The 20,217-nt window shown below is 30.7% G+C and overlaps 2 protein-coding genes across 2 annotated transcripts; one reads left to right on the top strand and one right to left on the bottom strand.

Annotated features, from left to right (window-relative positions):
• The first annotated feature begins 316 nt into the window (after positions 1–316).
• Positions 317–4,869, top strand: LOC124543172 (palmitoyltransferase ZDHHC16). The gene is made up of 5 exons (XM_047121249.1): positions 317–531; positions 988–1,135; positions 2,676–2,867; positions 3,067–3,322; positions 3,414–4,869. The coding sequence occupies exons 1-5, from the start codon at positions 479–481 to the stop codon at positions 3,914–3,916; spliced, it is 1,152 nt and encodes a 383-aa protein (XP_046977205.1). The 5' UTR covers positions 317–478; the 3' UTR covers positions 3,917–4,869.
• A 2,638-nt stretch (positions 4,870–7,507) lies between these two features.
• LOC124543265 (T-cell acute lymphocytic leukemia protein 1 homolog) lies at positions 7,508–15,142 on the bottom strand. The gene is made up of 6 exons (XM_047121423.1): positions 15,029–15,142; positions 14,743–14,918; positions 14,228–14,348; positions 9,373–9,493; positions 8,534–8,624; positions 7,508–8,349 (listed from the first exon to the last, which is right to left on the bottom strand). Exons 1-6 carry the CDS (start codon positions 15,079–15,081, stop codon positions 8,231–8,233), a joined length of 681 nt encoding a protein of 226 aa, XP_046977379.1. The 5' UTR covers positions 15,082–15,142; the 3' UTR covers positions 7,508–8,230.
• Positions 15,143–20,217: the final 5,075 nt, after the last annotated feature.

The following is a 20,217-nucleotide window of genomic DNA, read 5'->3' on the forward strand; positions in this document are numbered from 1 at the left end:
GAATTAAGTTAATTTTTTATTTGAAAATATTTATTTAGCAATACTTAGTGTGGCTCTGTTTCGGTTTAAAGGATGAATGTAACTATAATAGGCACAATGGAACATTGCATCGTAGTTCCACAGGTTGGCAACGCGATAAGGATATGAGAGAGAATCTACATATTTTATAAAAAGGCTCATACTTTTGTTTTTCTTACTTGGGGTACTCGTATTGCATCGAATTAATTTTTGAAATAGTCAATTAATTTTCTGATCTAATCTGTCTGTATTCGATACTGTAGTCAATACTCTATGTCTATAGGCTTTTGACGCATTTGTCAACGTCAATGTCATGGATACATATTTTATAAATAAATAAATCAAAATAATTATTATGTTTGTTTAATAAGTGCATGAGTTTCATATTTTGTCGGAAACGATATGTGTTTTACCTAGATTTTATAAGAAATGTGTAGTCAGATATAAATAATATATTAAAATGGTAGTATTTCAATGGCGGTTTCAATGGAGAGGACTCTACGGTAGAATAAAGTAAGTAATAGTTGAGTTGTTTTGAATCTTGCGTAGATTTTGATTATTCTTGATCTTATTGATGTAAGGCGGCATTGTTTTCATACATTTTAATTAATCATATTATAGACTAAGATAAAATTGTATCATAATTATCCATTGTTTAATTACGAGAGAACCTAGAATCAAATCCAACCGTAATTTAACACCGGAGGAATTATAGGACTATTAAAATAGTCTGTTGTAATTATTGTAGATTTCAATGAAAATTTATTATTATTTTGAAATACCATCTTTTTTATTTTTGGTATAGTTTATCTGTCTTTTTATTTTGAAATTCATGGATATAAATATCACATTTAATTTTGTTATAGTTAAAAAGGTATGAATAAAACACCGCAAAATAAATCCAGTTTAATGATCATTATTTATTATTCAAATTTGTAAATAAAAAAATATACTGTCATTTTATTTTAGGGAATATATAACATGGAAAATTTCCCAAGTTGTGTTGACTTTTTACACTCTTACGTTCAACACACACATGGACCAGAGTTATATAATTGACTGCCTCTTAGAACCAATTTTTTGGTTTGTCGATAACTTTGCTGGTAACTTAGGAAAGGTATATATATTCCTAACTATTTATAATTTGAAATTAACAAGTTTATTCTTTTGCTTTATACAAAGATGTAATACTATCTGGTAAGTGAGATATATATTAATCAACATAGTTTTATTTTAATAACAATAGGGCATCTAATCATTATCATTACATAGTATAAAACAAAGTCGCTTATTACTGTCTGTCCCTATGTATGCTTGCATCTATGAAATTACGCAACAGATTTTGTTTTGCGTTTCTTTCATCAGATAGAGTGTAAAGAGGAAGATTTTTGTATATAATACATGCAAAATTTAGTAAAGAAACACTGATAATTATAGAAGTTTCCATTGGGAGGTCATAGCATAGCACCCATGCGGTGTCGGGCCTGGTCGCTTGTGTCATGTTATATGATAAAACCATTTAATAAAATTAAACTTCTTGTGTGGTTTACATCTGAATTCTTCAAAATAATAATACTATTTAAATAGAAGACTAAACTGTGCTTCAACTATAGTAAATATAGTATATAAAAATTAATTGTAAAAGATTTCAAAAAATGTTGACTCTGACATCTGGCTAACTTCTTGATAATTCAATGAATTTTAATGCATTGTAATTACTAATAGAAAGAGCAGTTGAACAAGTTCAATTCATATTTATCGTTTGTAGCATTTGTAAATATTGTCTATGTCATGGTTGAACTATTGTGAATGTATTATCTAAAATACTCTTTTGTTATACTTAGATTGTTAATGTTATAAAATTGTAGGTATTAAAAAGCCTACAGAAACTCCCATGAGATAATATATCTATCATTTAATAAGGTGCATTCATAACTATCTTTATCTTTTATAGAGTGAAAATATAGGTTATGTTGCAGCCATTTTTCCTAGTTCAATATTTGCTCCGATAAAAATGTTAGTAAGCTTGAAAATGTGATAAATTTAAATAATCATTTACATCATGATTTATTTTTAATAAATACTGTTATCACAAATACCAAATTATGAGCAACAAAAAAATCAATGATCTAAACAGATGGTCAGATGACTGACTTTAACAATTAAATTATGATCTTACTAGTAAAATTGACAAATTTTAGTCTGCAAGCGACTGACTAATTTTGAACTAAGTTTCAAAATGGTTAATATATAAGTATTTTCAATGAATTTATATATGACCTCTCTCAATCAATAGTATTTTAGATAAAATAAGAATAAAAGTTCAAAAAAAGATAAAACATTTGCAAATAAAGTTATAGGGAAATAAAACAAATCAAAATGAATTAGTTCCTATAGTTAGCTATTAATAAATCACATTGTTATGTTTTTGGCTTGTAAGGGTAAGGTTATGTTAAAAATTACAAGGCAACTTTGTATCTTTGCATGTACATAATTAAATAGGTTACATTTTTACTACTTGCATACTGAAGATCTTATTTATTTAAACTGTCCTGTATTATTCGAGGTTCACAAGAATTTGAAGTCATAGTTGTTTATTTGTCTTACATTTACTTCACTCTTCATGCATAGATAATAAATTTTATTATTTATTTTAGGTGTTTGTGTTCTGTGTAACTGTTTTAACAACAGCTGTAGTAACTATCGCTTACTGGGTTGGATTGCCATATTGGTGGCAAAAAAATCAGTATATTACAGTATTTTTGGTTGTTTTTGGCAACTGGCTTCTACTGAATATTGTATTTCATTACTACATGGGTGTTTCAACTCCTCCAGGATACCCACCTCACGTAAGATATTTGATTTTATTAACCATCCTCCAATTCAGAACTAAATTTTCAAGAATAATTTCTATTGAGCAATAACTTTCAATGTAGAGACTTGGTCCATAATCATAACTATTAGCACCAAATATTATTGTAAATGGCAATGCAGAGTGCATTTTATTAGAAATCACTTGAAAATCTGATATCTTCTTTTGATTTCCAGGGTTCGATGATATCAGAAGCTGCAAGTATTTGCAAGAAATGTATTTCTCCAAAGCCACCTCGCACTCACCATTGCTCTGTATGTGATAGATGTGTACTTGCGATGGACCATCATTGTCCCTGGTTAAACAACTGCGTGGGTTATTTCAATGTCCGCTATTTTTACCTCTACATGGCTTACATGGTGGCTGGAGTCGCTTTTGTTATAATCGCTGGGTTGGATTTGGGCTATCAAGTCCTTTGGGTTAATGACACAGGTAATTATATTTTAATATTATTTTTTATTGTCTGAATATAAATAATGTAAGGAAAAGTTAACCTAATAAAAATCTCCTTTGTAAATTTCAGGTGGGTTAACACAGGAACATGATCCAGATCTTATAGGGCATCCGGTTCGCATGAACCAAAGTGGTGTCCTTGTACCAGTTCAAGTTATCGCAGAGTATGATTCGGAGAATTCACCTCGAGAGCATAATCTCCCTACACCTGTCATAACTGAGGCGCAGCGAATAACTGCTCATCCGTGGAAAAGGAAAGCTGTTGTTTTCATGGCAGTTACATGTCTATCAGTACTATTCGCTCTCGGAACATTAATCGTAATGCATGGGAAGAATATCAGCAGGGGTGAAACAAGTGTGGAGGCTCATATTAATGCGTCACTCAGAAAAATTGATAAAAACCAATTTAGGAATCCATATAACTTTGGTAGGAAGAAAAATTGGAAATTATTCCTCGGTTTGACCCAGGGAAGGACATTCTTCAGGAATGTTTTGTTCCCATCGCGACACCCTCCATCGGGCAATGGACTCACATGGCACACGATTCACAACGCAATTGAAGATTGGCCGTAAATATTTATAATAGTTATAATTATCGACACATTACTACTACTTGTTGTGACAACTTAGTACTTTGTGTGTACTTGAGATTGAAAGGAATGATATTTATAATTAAGATTAAAAAAAAAAACGAGACTTACACTAAGATTTTGTGCGCTCATATTATGTTTGTTTTTTTTTGTATTTATGTCGGTAAAATTTGTTTAATGTAACTAAGTTAATTGGCAATAAATATATATAAGTATAGTTACCATAAAAAATATGTTTGTGCTATTTTTGTAAATCTTTTTTTACCCTATTATGTCAAAGTACCTATTTTAATTACTTTGATGTGTCAATATCATTCCAACAATATAAATATTTGTATGTATTATTTTGTTCTATTTCTAGCGTTTTATATGAAATATGTTGTATATAAGTTATTAAAAGAAATCAACCATTTTAAATAGTTAATTTTAACCAGTGTTGTGGTTGTGAATGTTGATGTTTAATCAGGCATTAGTAGTTAGGGTAAAATAATGCAAAACGAATGCATTCTTGAACACGTTTTTTGATCAGTCGAATAATAAGTGTTAGCATATGTAGCTAAATATTGTGTGTATTTACAAAAGCCCTGTTATCGAAGATTAAATAGGTATTTCAGATTTAGATGCATTATACCATTAATTGCAGAATATGAAAACATGAGGAAGCTGTATCGGCTTTCTTTGAATCACGTCATCACCTCAAACCTTGACTCCGAGACCCACGGGACAATTCCATGGAGTTTTCTTCATCTACGTGCTGTTAATGATATAGCTGTATGAAATAGACGTCGTCTCTCAGACTATTGACTCATAATATAGATTTATTATTGTCATAGATACGTAAATACTATAAGATAATATATGTATTTATTTTCATTATAAGCTAATCGGCATATTAATTCTATAAACACTAACATCTAGTCTCAAATAAAAGTGATGAAATAACCTGTTTTTTATTAAGTTTTTACCCAACGAATAAATCTACCTTCATTTTACTGTTATTTTAGCAATTAAAGGTAGTAATTGCTTTTGTAATACCTTTGTGAATTCTACAGGTAATTACAGTGACCGTGTTACGTTGCTGAAATTAGTGAATAATTTTAGAAAATTAGTCAAAAGGTATGGTGACTAATCAGTCAACAAAAACCCTACAACCAACTAAATATGTTATAACGATCCCCAATTGATCCTAAAAAGCCGAGATGGCCAAGTGATTAAAACGCGTGCAGCTTAACTGATGATTACAGGTTCAAACCAAGGCAAGCACCACTGAATTTTCATGTCCTTAATTTGTTTGTAATTCATCTCGAACTCGGCGATGAAGGAAAATATCGTGGGGTAACCTGCATGTGTTTAATTTCATAGAAATTCTCCCACATGTGTATTTCAATCCGCATTGGAATAGCGTGGTGGAATATGTTCCAAACCTTCTCAAGAGGAGAGGAGACCTTAGCCCAGTGGGCTAACCAATGGGCTAACCAATGGGCTAAGGGCTAACATTTGTTATTGTTGATCCTAAATTAATTACTATTACTGTTCGTCCGTCTAGTGGTTACTATATATTTATGTATTATAAATTTAGGACCATGATGACATATTTACTTGGTGGTAGGGTTTTGTGCCAGACCGTCTAGGTAGTTGGCCACCTACTCATAATATATTCTACCTTCAAAAGGCTATATTTCATATTTTTGTGTTACAGTTTAAAGGGTAAGTGTGTCAGTGTAATTACATACACTACAGTTTAAATGGGGACATACATTTTTATTTCTCAAGGATGGTATCGCTTGTAAAGGAGGTTAATTTTTTTGGCACTCATTTCTATAGGCTTTGGTGACCACGTACTATCTGGAGACCTATTTTTCATACCGCTTACGAATGCCCTATAACCATACATATTTTTTCTTTAAGCTTGGAGTCGGAATTAATTCGTCTTACATCTTTTGACTTCGACAAACAAACCGGGAGACACCTTAAATAACAGCGACGTTTCTTCAATTGTTTGAGATTTACTAATATCAAGAGGTATTTAATAAATATTTTAGATATGCTGCAATACCGAGTCTTTATGAGTTTTTTTTGCAATAAATCAATTGATTCACTTTTAATCAAAAGCCCGTATTTTTATATTGATTCGACCTGCTAACAATTGTGAAGTATCAATTTCACACGTAATTCCGCAACGCAATCGCTTCTACTTGCCTCGAGCGTGTTGGTATGCTCGATCCTAATGTTTTGCGGCGGTCATAAGTGCCACAAGAATGATTTCTAACCGGACATGCGCAGGGCGTTGCGGCGATCAATAGATGTGATGAACGCCCTGCTTCTTTCACATTATATATATTTCAGTAGATAACATGTTGTACCCATGACTTACTGTATGTTTCGGAGATTAAAGTTTTTATGATGTTTTAAAAACTAATATAGGTATAACTTTTACTAGTCTTCAACTAAAAGGAAATATAGAAATAAAACACATAATAAAAATTATAGAGTGGCTTTTATTCAATAATAATTATGATCACATAATATATTGGTATTAAAAACACATTTTACCTAATTTTCTAGCTGTTGTCTAATTTGTATTACATCACTTAAATACTATATTGCACCTTTTGACTATATAAAAAAACTACGCGATGTGAATTAACCTACTTTGTATTAATACGTTTTATAACGATATCTATTGTTCAGTTTACGTTGGCACTTGGATATTGTTGCTATGACTATATTATTATGTATTAATTATATATATATATATATATATATATATATATATGCAGCTTAAATATTTTCAACATTCATTTATCAAAGACGATAAGTACCTACCTATATATTGTTACAGATCAGGTATATTTTAGGTTGTTTTTTTGACATAGACTAATGTGTGAATATAAATAACGACACACACATACTGAGCTTCAAAATTTTAAACAAATATTTAAAAAAAGCAATTTATTTCATTGCAATATTTAAAATACAAAAAATATAACTACTTCACTAAGGTATTTAAAAATATATTCTTATATAAATTGTTATTTCTTCATGATTAATGTGAAAGAATCTTGTAGTCGTCGTATCGATCGTGTTATTTTATATTGTTCCTTGAGTGTAGGCAGGTAGTATATCAAAAGTGTTTTGAAATAAATATGTACCTACACACTAAAATCATGAACTTCATTTTGTTGATTGCTTTTCAGTAAAAGTTACTACAATGAGTACTGAATATTAAATGATTATTTATTCCGTATAAATAAGACCGCGAGGGCCGTTAGTACCTACCTTAATTGTGTTGTAAAAATATATTTTTAAATGTATGAATCTATGTAACAAACTTAATAAACAATAACAAAATTTGATACGCTATATTCAACCAATATGTTATCGTTTTAAAATGTTAATAAGGCGAAAGAGCCTAACATTAAATTTGTTTATGTTGTATTCAAACCTACGTAAATATTATTTATGAAATTTAAATATTTAGCCGAGGAAAGTAGGCACCAAAAATGCGGTACAGAGTCTTTTCAACCGACTTCAAAAAGGAGGAGGTTATCAATTCGTTTTTTTTTTTTTTTCAATTGGAATATGTTAGGTGTAACACTTAATTGATGATCTGATCGCCAAATTATCTAATTGGCCTTAATCTGGAGGGTCATTGATTGGTGGCCAATGTCGCAATAGGAAAAAATGGGTAATCACCGTTTACCATGCTTTTACTTCATCGTTCGACTTACCATTTGGCAAAAAAAGCAATTTCAAAACGGCGGATAGCGCTCATCTGATAAAAAATGTCATCAATGAAATTCGGCTGTCATATAGGTATATTCCAACCGATTAATCAATATTAAGACTTTTCGTTTTGCAATATTTCATTTTCTTTCCTCGAATAATATTTTTTTCTACCATATTGAATTTTTTACTTTCTGTTAAGTAGGCTTTAAAACTCTATGAATAACTTCAAAAACGATTAGATATTTTGTTGAAATTTGATAATATTTAAAATTATACCTATTGTAAGGTACTATACGTACTAGTAATTTCTAATTGCTACAAAATTACATATTATAACTTTAAGAGGCCAGAAGGAACGAAACTATTAATCTCGTTTCATAAAACATCATTATAAATATGGAGATATACAATTTCACTATAAGTTCTAGCTAAACTAGTTTAATAAATATTAGTACTTTAGAATATTTTTTTGAATATTAATAATTAAAATATAACAATGTACGAATGCTTCACTTTTATAAGTAATCTTAATATACCTGAAGTATAAAGGGAAGGGAGTGAATGTTCTTTAATTGTGAGGATATTGAAGATTGTCAGAACTGAGCGCTAGTGAAGTTAGGACGCTTCTCCGCTGTGGATTTACACCGAGATTCTCCCAGTTGATCCACGATAGTCTAGCTGTTAAATCTGTACAAAAAAACTTATAAATTACCAACTGATATCACTTTAAATTAAATTCAAACAAAAGAATATCTCTTTGATCGTGATAATTACGTCAATTTAGATTAAATAATCCTTATAAGTATAATATTTTGAAAAGATAAATAATGAACATCGAATATTAAATGGTTAATTGATGTTGTAAACTTACCACTAGTATTCCAGTGGGCTCGATCTGCTTTGATTTCGCCGCGAAGACATTTTTCAACATATGTCAATGGATCATAATCAGCGTCCAAAACCTAATGAGTAGTAAAATAAAGATTTTAAAATTATACACTCAGGAAACTAAAATATACGTTAGGCAGTTAAGTGTAATAAAACGACCTACTTATATATTATTTATTTAGTGATAATCATCTATACAATTAAGTAGTTATTGAGTAAAACAAATTAATCGAGATCATTTTGGAGAGGGCTGTCCAAAAGACGGTTCGATTTCGATTCGAGAAAAATATATAAGAAAAAGAATAGTTACGAAAATACAATACACCCAATCAGATTACAGTCATTGTACTAAAGCGAGTTAGTCTTATATTATATTGCATACCTATATACAATATACGTGTTTAGTTACTGTGTAAATCATGAACGCGTCGAATGGCGGCAAGAATGCTTGTAGCATCATACGATATTACATTTCCACTCCTCTGGGCCAGTGAAGACAATAAGAGGATACTATTCTTAATTTTTATTTGTGTATAAGTGAGGACCAAATGTATGAAAAGTTTTTTGTAAACAATAAACAAATATAGAAATTAGAATATTTATATTTATACAAAAGTTATTAACAATAAACGACATGGTATGTAGCTTTTAAGCTATTGTTAATATACTTATAATTATTTGCATAGTTATACGTTTCAAAGAGGAGTAACACAATATTTGCCTCTTTAATAAAAGTCTAAATAATTGCACATCGTACAGTTTAACTTAAGCGTTAACAATATGTGTTTTACCAATTAATAGCTGTAGGCTTGTAACACTTACCTCTCTCAAGAGCGCTATGTAGGCAATGGCAAGGCGGAGAGTATCAATCTTGCTGAGACGTTTCTCATAAGGAAAAGTCGGCACGTGCACTCGCAATTCGTCGAACGCCGAGTTTATACTGCTAAAGTCAGAACAACACACACACATTTTAGTAATGTCGTCAAATATAGTAAGTTCCTACAAACATAATGACTTTATTGCTTCTTTGAGATGAATTATAAAGACTAATTAAGCACATGAAACAGCGGTGCTTGCCTGGGTTTGAACCCGCAATCATCGGTTAAGATGCACGTGTTTTAACCACTGGGCCATCTCGACTCCCACGACTAATTCACTATTAAATTTAAAGTTACTACCGGTTAAAGTTGTAGATCCAAATTGTAGCTACCTATTTTTGCTTTATATTAGTTGTTGAAAAAATGGTATTTGTAATGAGATTGTTTTTATATACTTATATTGAGTAGTAGGTCTTTCTTGTAAAACTTGAAGTACCAAGAATAAAAGAAATTTAAAAAATCATGCGAGTCGGTTTGCAACAGATTTGCGTTTGCGTAATTTTGGAGTTAAATGCGATCGTGATGGGCACAATTATTTTTGAAATGTCGGTTAGTCGGGTAGTAGGAATCAGCTTCAATTATTAATATACGGCATAATGATTTACCATACAGTTGTATTTTTACGCTCTGAATTTCAGTATATATGAAATGTGTACCTAATGATAAACGATCAACTCGTTGTTGTTAAATGGGAAATTAAAAAAAGAGATTGAAATTAGTTACTGGTTGTATTCTTTCCCAATTGTAAGTTCATAATTTTGAAAGCGGATAAAACGTAAAATACCTAATCTATGATTTGATTTTATATGAGTAAATTCAGTTCATTCATGTAAACATGCATTAAATTCGGAAAGAGAACGTTATCTCTACTCCTCGTATGTCGCAATTATTGTCACTTTTCTTATTAGGTATTGTAAATATACTGTAAAGATAATTATTGTGAAGCAACTGTAAGTATACCCCAATTTATTAAAAACATCCGAAGTGAGCCATGAGCTCCAAGATTATAAATAGAACCGGACAGTACTATTGCAGTATCAAAACAATTTCAATACCTGTAGCGTTACCCCAAAGCAAAATGCCATAAGACAATACTGCGAAAGTAATCAAAGTATCAACATCAGTTACTAGTCTAAATTTCTTCTTTTCTAACCGCGACAATATATGAGGTTCTACTCAAACCAGGTGATATTTCTGTCAGTTACTAGATTATTTTTCCAACCCGCTATGTAGTGACGAGTATACGGAATACTGACGTAATGTGTTTACATATAATTATAAGTTTTTTTTTTATATTAATTTATGATAATAACAAATTTGGGCTAAATTTGTCGCACCTCTAAATCTGCCGCCCTAGGCTCGAGCCTACTTTCTATTTATCCTATTGGTAAATCCGCCACTGGTTCTATTGAAGTTTTGAGTCCGAAGTGATTCCTTTATATATACATTCAAATTACTATTGTTTAAAAGTTAATTGATATTAATTTTCCTTCTTACATTCGGTAAGACAGTATGCGTCTTGTTTTATTAGTTTATTTAGAATATAATCCTTTTTAACAAACCATCTGTACATCAGTGTTAATGCATTATTTACATCGTCATAATGAGTTATCATCTAGGGACCTGTTCGTGACGATAATGATAAGGATAGAATCCTACAACATTCATCGTAGAACATGCTGTGTGTGCTCTGCTCCGTTATAGAGAGTTTCTCGGGTTCTCTTATTAGTAGGTACTTTATTTAGCCTATATTACAAAATGTCTTAGTTATATCTTATCTATTGAACTGTTTCTGTTTATAAATTCTATTTAAAATTTGTATAAATTAAGACAGTTAAGTAAGTAAGGTTTTTTCATTGGATACTATTTTTAGTTAATTTTGTGGAAAATTTTAAGAGCTACTTTTAGTATGAATTCGTTCATGTTCGAATACGAATTTCCACCAACGTCTAGTTATTTTAAGAAAAGAAAGCCTAGAAAACTCACATGTTTTTAAAATAATCTTCAGACCAAGTTCGTTACTGATTTTGTTTGTTCTTAGGGCAGTTTAAAGGAAACAAAATAAAAAAAAAATTAAATAAATTCGTTTTTGTCTCGCATTCTTAAATTTGGACAGATAATTATTATTTGAGCATTGACAAATAAGCAGTGTTTAATTGTTTTCATAACCCAGAAGAAAAAAAATATTTTAATTGATACTTTTTTTTTAATACATTTTTGAAGTTGCATTTTTGTCAAATTTTGAAAAAAGTTAAAAAATGTGATAACTCAAAAATGGTTAATTTTTGCACTATACATATGGGGTTAAAAATTATTACAAATAGTCACCCCTATCACCTCCTAACGGGAATACGTCGAATTTCCAATAACCCTGTGTATGTCTAAGTAGTGCCCAAGTTGTTAAGCAACCCCTGCTAAATCCAAATTGTTAGTGAACATTAACGATAAAATATGTTTTTACCAAAATGAACCAGAAGCTGATAAATTATATTTATTAAAAGATTAAATCTATGTGCAAAACATTCTTCGTAGGTTTACACAGTGAATTATATCCGAAATAGCTTTGATTTTATCATCTGAGTCTAGGATTTTCAAAAAGAAATTTCGAAAAACGCATGGCATTGTACAATAGGCTATTTGACAATGCGAAAAATAAAGTGTAAATTATTGTAATCGGACTTTGTCGGGCTTATGATGACGTCACTTAACTTCGTTTGCCTACTGTATGTGGATTATATGTGCCACATATTATAATATAGGCAAGTGACGTCACTGAACCCATTGCAACGCCATATTTTTATTTAAGTATTGCATTTTTAATTAGATGTTTTTCAGCAAATATATACTAGAATTTAAAAAATCAACTTTTACTAGGTTCCTTAACCTCAATCAACTTCATAATATAAAGTGCATTTTAAAAATTACCCTAATAACTTTGATGGTGGGTATTCAAGATTCTACTGCCTCTAATAATTGATGAATGCCAATAGTAGCTGAATCTTTAACTTCAATTTTAAATATTTATAATAGGTATGTTTTAATTTTAAATATATTTTGAAATTCATTTTGTATTAATTTAAAGAAAGATATGTAAAGTTTATTTGAATTCTGATTCTTTAATTCTAATTTAATTATTGTAGATCTTATAATATCCTTAAAACAATTAGGTAACTTTTATTAACTATAGATCTGCATTGTATTATTAACTTATTATTTTGATTTCCACGGAAAATATTTGATCACGGTTGTTACAAGTTAGTTTGTTTATAATTGCTTATAATCCTTACTTGTTATCAGAGTTCGTCTACTATATAATTTATGGCATAAACATAATTTTCATATTAGATACTATGCTGTAATATATAATTTTATTAAAAAAATATAAGTATAGTGTTCTAATAGTTCTATAGCAACAGCCGTTCTATAAGAAAAAACTCTGAAGTCACAGAACAAGATCGACACCAATAATTATAGTAATTAATTGTAATGCTGTATACACGTATCTAAATGTATTGTTGTTAAATCTGTTATAAAATTACACTGTTGTTAAGGGTGACTACGAAAACATACATATATTGAAGTTAAGCCGTCATTTCGCGAATAGCTTTTTTTTTAATTTTCTATATTTTACGATGAATTATTAGAATACTAAAAACACAAATTATGATGTTGTAGACATTTTTAAAGTATTTTTTAGCGTACTTAATACAAAGTTAAATGATAATGATAATGATAAGGATAATGCAATGAGTAGTTTTAGCTATCACTAAACTTTGTAGGATTTATAACGATTTTGTAAACGTAAAAACAGGATTATACAGTTAAAGCAAACTACGTTTTAAGTCGAATAGTTCCAATAAAGTTATTTTTAAGTCTTTAATCCAATAGAGTTGTTACGGCTACTTGTTTGTTACTTATTACTATAAAGTCATTATTATTTCTTAGAGATTGGAAGAGAAAATCATCTAGGATATGGAATATATGATCTATATTAATTTATAATTTTACTGGAAACGTTTTGTGCAAGAATAGACGCGTCATATAAAAACTTAATATAAAACCAATAATATTGCGACGGAACCTTATTACTGCTGTATAGAACCCGTAAATAGAAAAACACAAAAATAATTATTAAAATATCGGATCGTTCGATAGGCGTTAAAAATTAATGAATTAATAGCGAGTAAATAGAATTTTATTAAATATATATTCAGATAAATAGTTATGCAATGTCTATGGATGTAATATAAAACATTCGTTACTGCTACGTAATCAGAAATAACAGTCGCCTCGCATAACGAAAATGTAAATACTTAAGTTAAATATTTGAAGATATATTGTATTCAAACTTAGTAATTCTTTGACGAAAATTTCACTTCGCTCAATAGAATCTAGCGTGACCCTATAGCTCAATAGAAAAGAAAAATTAAAAAATAATGATAAATATATGTTAAAGTAAATATATTACTCAATAAGAACGCAAAATATAACTACCTACTTAAAATAATTATAAAGCTTTAATCTACTTAAAAATAATTACTCGTAAGTATAAAAAAAAGTTCCTAGCACAGGCTTAACTGTAGAAGGTAGATGAGCATGATTCTTAAAACATATTCACAAGAGCAGAGAAAATGTTGAATCTTAGGAGTTATGTAATTAGTTTGTATTTGAAAAAAAAAAGATTCACACAATAAAAAATTACACAAGAATTTTGATTTAGTTAATGCTCATCTAGGTCCTCTACTAGTTAATCCTGTGCCAATAGACTTTCTATACACAGATGCAAATGAAAGTGGTACCCATTGGGTCCGGACCTCAGCATCCGTCGTCTCTCCCGAACGTTAGCGGCAGCTCGCTGCACGCGGTATGGGGACCCACCGCATTGGTAGTCCGTCTCAACCGATGACTCCAAAAGCGCATCTAATCAAAACAATCACCATAAATATCTATTTTTTTTTTACACAAATACCTACACATCGCAATGAAGTTCGCACAGTTTTCGTGTACAATTTTAGCTAAAAGAGCATGTACTTATTTCGCCATACATAAAACATAGAATATTCATTTATGTATCTGAATCAGTTCAGCTAAAAATAATACATTCGCGATTACCATCAATTTAATCATTCTTTCTAGAAAAATACACTTAATTCTGTCAACTACAGATAAATTTACAGCTCATCAAAATGGACTGCAATTTTATTATTGATATATCTACTAAAATTTCAAATGGTATTTGAAAAAAAGCATCATAAGGCAACAATAGCTTAATAAAATATTTTAAATAACAATGATCATGTAAGAAATAGTTTACCTGAATGTAATTGCCTGGAATGTTGATGGACATAGGCAGCAAGAGGCAGTTGCAGCCTAGTCCTCGCAGCTGCATACACACACGAGGGTAGTTCCGTGGTTATAGAAGGACCTTCGTCATCGGAGCCGTCGGCATACGCGAACTTAAGACCCGAGTAACCCAACCGCCTATTTTCACTACAATATTAAAAACAAAATTATTTTTTAACTGACTCGATCTTATTAACATTTGAAATATGTTTAATACATTTGTTTTCATTGCTTATACTAAAATAGCTAAAAGTAACCTTAAAGGCGGTGAAGTCGAAGAATCGGCAACCTGAGTTCTTGTTCCTGACATATTTTTTTGTTGATTTGCAAAATTTGTTTTTCTATTTTGTACTTTTCCTTATCCGCTTATAATGAAGACTAAACGTATACTGGGCAAGACGCATAATTTTATACTACGAGGGGTGGCCATTTTGCGAAAACTGTATTTGTGTGACGGGGTTGTGTGTCCGCGCAAAATGTCAACCCCTAAAGACGAGAGAATAAGGTCCATTTTATGGTTTAAATGTGTGTTCTGCAGATACAGAATTTTGTCGACGGGGCGGAGCTTTTGAGTATTAGGGCGGTAGGGGGTTGGTCCTTGTCGGCAGTTTGGAAAAGAGGGTGAAGTGTTTATATTATCTTATAATATTTTTATTTTTAATTAAATTGTATGAAAGTCCTTTACCTGAAGATTTTTTTCAGTACATATTTTAAGCGATTAAATTCTATAATTATTGTGGTCGGTACATATATTTTATTTATTTATATAAGTAATTTGTATGATGACATAATCCCTAAACATTTTAAGTATTAAAATACCAAATTAATTATAAAAAAATTAAATTGAAGTCATCTTTAGTACTTGAGAGTGTTTTACTTATTTTATTTTATCGTACAGTCGCGGCTGGGAGCTGAACGGGTCGATCCTTCACAATCTCTCTCATTGGCTGAGAAGGGAGAGTGTGCTTGACAGAAACCATAAAACGCCAACCCAACATTGAATAGGTTCTCGTTGAGTACTTGGTGCTTAGAATATTATTCTATAGCATATATATATCACGCCAAACATGTTTAGTAATTTTTAGATTTACCTATAATAAGGAAAATAAACTAAAATAAATAAAACTAAATGTGTCAGTAACGTTTTCTTAATTATTTAATGAAAATTTTTAGGAAGCTTACGTAAAATTAGTCATTTAGTATGTAAATAAAATAATAAACAATCAGGTATTTAATCAATTTAACAATTTTTAAAACAACTATATCACACAGTTTGGTGGTAAATCAAAGTGAGACTTCAAAAACATCAAAAATGATAGTGATAATATTACTATTTATCACTATTATGGTATAGGTGATAGACGTACAGTAGGTACCTACGCCCCGGGACACTTCCAAGAACGAAAGGCTTGCAGGTGAGCTGCCGACCTTGTTTTACTCTTCTGAGCTGGAATTTTTAACATAAAAATGACTTTAGTATTTTAAAGACTGGCACTAGAAAACAATCTGTGATCAAATTTAGAATATCCACTAGTTTTCAATTGTTGTTCTCAATAATGAGCAAGCTATTCGTGAAAATAGCTGCATTTCACAGAGGAAAATCGGTACCTATTGCCGTCGAGAGTGTGAAAAGATGAGCTGCTGGCGTACGTTGAACATTAATTCGAATTATCTGTACTCATTAAAGTCATTTACTCTAATTTTAAAAGAGCATTAAAAATAAGAATTAAACATTTTTTGTGTAAAATATGTTTTTTTTTAATCTCATTATTCGTGTTATACTTAGTGTTTTAATTAGTGTTTTAGTTAGTGTTAGAATTAGAGTAAATGTTCAAATATATACGGAATATAATTATTTTGTACAAATAAAAAAATGATTTACAGATTAACAATCTTAATTATTATAATCATATCTAAAAATATATCAAAAAAAGAGTTCCCATGGCGAGCAGTTAACATTCGAATATATAAATTAGCATCCCTCGAGTACAAACAAGTAATTTTTACAACGACTATAATTTGGTGCTAATTCCCGTTCGGAAGTTGTGCCCTAGTCGACCCTGTAATTGATTTGTCGCGGCGAGGGTAGATGCTTTGGATCTGCCAGTGGCGCGACACGCGACCGCCATGCGACCCGACCACGCCCAACGCAATCCGTGAAGCGTCGCGACCCTCCAGACTCTAGCTTCCATAACTTTTGTTATTAAGCTAACCGAAACATTCATTTTAACGGGTCGTAAAATATATCGTCTACTTCGAGTTGTTATTGTTTTCGCTTCTCACTAGGTTTTAATCAAGTTGGTATAGAATTTTAATTGAGTGTACGCAGGCAAACATGCTTTTTAAATGATTAATATAAGAAAATAGTAGCTATTTTACGAATAAGATTGTTAAAGTATATAAAATTAAAATCAAAGTTTGTACAATATCTAATTTTTGTAATCCAGAGTTTAAATAAAGGTGCTTAAATGTCTTATGAGTTACATAAATACAAGTAATAATACCGCTGAAGAGATAGACTATATCCATTGCTTTCAGTTTTTTCGGTTATATATTGTAATATCGGATATTTATCAATCTATTGAAGTCTCATATATTATCTAATTTCCATTGACCATCGATTTTAACTTAGACCTTAGAATATGCTTAATTTGGGTCGGACTCGAAACTTCAATAATTTAATATTTTTTATTCATAGATAATTGAAGGAGTGATTTGTTCGTATTACTTTTATAATAAAACTTTGTGCTTAAATAAGTGGAAAAATGTAACGTGAATGCAATACCTCCTCTATATTCATATAGCAAAGTATGAATATGATAACAAAAACTTTAACTAATAAGATGTAAGGACATCAGGCATTTTTTACATACGACCACTATCAATAGGTATTATTTCTTAATTGAATACTGAAATACTGTCAGTTAGTTTCTTTTTCTGTTAGTAGATTATTATAGTAGAAGACATGTACCTAAGTCATAATTAAAATGCCTCCTGAGTGGGATTTACCTCCATAGACTCCATAAATCCAATGAATAGCTATATCCGGAGCTTAACCAGAAATCTAATTTTCTCATGACTATTAATTTTAATCCAACGATTAAAAAGGAATGCGTCATGCGTCTTTGGATATCGGCTCCAGTTAATTTATTTATTTGGCCGCGTACGCTTCGCGGAGATCATCCGGGGAGTGCGTGCACGTGGTACAGCTGTGCTTTGTGCCTCGCCCAGCGCACGGCCAGGCCACGCGACCTCGCGCGTGCCGCTCCAAGTGCTCGGAACATGTACTGACGCCTTCCTCCACAATGTTCCAAGCTCCACTTAATTAATCCGTGTCGAGTATTTCCACAACAAGTTTGTGAATGTCATATTCAGAAATGTCGATTAATAGATGTGTATGTGTGTTATACATATGTGTGGTTCGCGTCGAAGTTGTAAATTAAATTTATGACTCTTTAGTTTTTTAACTGCGATGATAAGAAAATACCGAGATTAAAACTGATTAAAATTTTTTATTAGATTCACGCTTCTTGAAAATACCTACATTGTATTTGGGAAATCGTTATATCTGTAATCTTATCCTATTTCAAGAGTATATCGATTTCCGCACGAGCAAAGCTGTGAGCAAGATATTTAGAATGAAAATTATATTTAATTAAAAGGTAGAAACGATGTAATAGTAGATCAACATCGTTACAATCCCTTGCGCATTGCGGATTACTCCTTAAAAAATAAAAAATATTGTCGTAATTATGTTTAAGACATATAAATAATCTTTTTTATAAACAATCACTGTTAAGAAAAAGGATTCCACTTTTTGATGTTTTTGTCAGATTGCGGATCCCGATATGTTTAGTTCTTTAAAACCATTATTGTCAATAGCCCATAAACCAAATAGTCCCCTTTATTTAAACACCCCAACCCGTATTTGTCTGTCTGTTTGTTGTATTTAAGCATTTATTATACGCAATTATTAACAAGTCGTCTGCAGACTCGTGCGCTACGATGGCACTGGCCAGTGCTTCCAAAACTTTATTCTTATTTTTTTTAAATACGCGAAATCACACATTATCCATTTAAAAATATACCTACTAGATCATGAAATTATGACTATAAGACAAAACAAATAGTACAATATATTTTGTTTTATAATAAAACTATTTACGAAATATATGTGTACCTGTATAAATAATGTAAATACATTAATAATCGCAAATTTAAGTAAAATTGAATAACTCTAAAATCAAATAAAAATATATTTGGTAAAGTTTGGGAAGCGCTCGCGTCCAATTGAAAATAAAGCGGAACATGGAGGGTTAACCGACGTCACACGGCTCATCCCCACAGAGCTCCTACTACGCGATCCTATGGGAATAACACACAAATTATCCAAAACTAATTGTGTAATATGTTCACGCCATTTAACTAAACAGATTGGACATTATGGGCAATGACAGATTGTTTATTTAGTATCGATTTAAAAGTTTATAATAATTATATTAACTTGATGAGCACTTGATATTAATTTTCGAAACAGATAAAATTGAATATGAGTTGAAAATACTTACTGAAACAATAGAACGATTAACTTTCGTGAACGTAAACAAGCACGTATAATTTTGATAAGTTACGTAAATAAGTAAAACTTGAGTTAATTGGAAACAATATTGGGTACGTATTATACTAGCGACCCACCCTGGTAACTGAGATTCTTGCCGGTTCTTCTCTGTAGAATCTACTTTCCGAACCGGTGGTAGCTTCACTTATTTGTTAAATGACGATTCAAAAGTGCTTGTAAAAGCCCACTGGAATAAAGTTTATTTTGATTTTGATATGACGCGACGTCACATTAGAAACCTCTAAAATTATCAGGGTTTCTCTATTATATTGTCCACGTATCATACATATAAAGCTTCCTCTATCTATTAAAAAATATCTCATAAAAATCCGTTTTGTAATTTTAAAGGTCTAAGAATACATAGGGTCAGAAGGCGGTGCGCGATTTTGTTTAATACTATGTAATTATTATATATGTATGTGATTAGCCTATAATAGACATTGTTTACTGTGAGATCTTGTCACGAACACTCGGTGAATTAGTCGTGTAGTCAGTTACATAGCTCATTATTTGCCTATCGAAATCGAAATGACAATTCTGCGACCCTAATAGCAAACTCATTACAAAGCGCACATACATAAATAGATATTCAGTATGCACGAAATTACTTTTGACGTTACTACCCTACTACTTTTTAAATAATTTGAAAGTTAGTTGTTGTTGGTTTTACATTATTATTTATTATTTACAGTTACAGTTGTTCTAGATATCTATTGCTGTATTACGTAATTTCTAATCAAATTCGATACTATTTAATATCATTGAAAGCGTTACCTCTTTTTGGCATAACATTGGGAGAATATTTTACGGTCTGCTAACGTGGATATG

Source organism: Vanessa cardui, chromosome Z, assembly GCF_905220365.1.
Source record: "Vanessa cardui chromosome Z, ilVanCard2.1, whole genome shotgun sequence".
NCBI lineage: Eukaryota > Metazoa > Arthropoda > Insecta > Lepidoptera > Nymphalidae > Vanessa > Vanessa cardui.

Excerpts from the sequence above, each read along its gene's own strand:
- LOC124543172 (XM_047121249.1), top strand. The coding sequence starts at position 479 with ATGGTAGTATTTCAATGGCGGTTTCAATGGAGAGGACTCTACGGTAGA. Across the intron at positions 532-987 it reads GGACTCTACGGTAGAATAAA|GGAATATATAACATGGAAAA; the intron begins GTAAGTAATAGT and ends ATTTTATTTTAG. Across the intron at positions 1,136-2,675 it reads TTGCTGGTAACTTAGGAAAG|GTGTTTGTGTTCTGTGTAAC; the intron begins GTATATATATTC and ends TATTTATTTTAG.
- LOC124543265 (XM_047121423.1), bottom strand. The coding sequence starts at position 15,081 with ATGTCAGGAACAAGAACTCAGGTTGCCGATTCTTCGACTTCACCGCCT. Across the intron at positions 9,494-14,227 it reads CTGAGGTCCGGACCCAATGG|CAGTATAAACTCGGCGTTCG; the intron begins GTACCACTTTCA and ends TTCTGACTTTAG. Across the intron at positions 8,625-9,372 it reads ACATAGCGCTCTTGAGAGAG|GTTTTGGACGCTGATTATGA; the intron begins GTAAGTGTTACA and ends ACTACTCATTAG.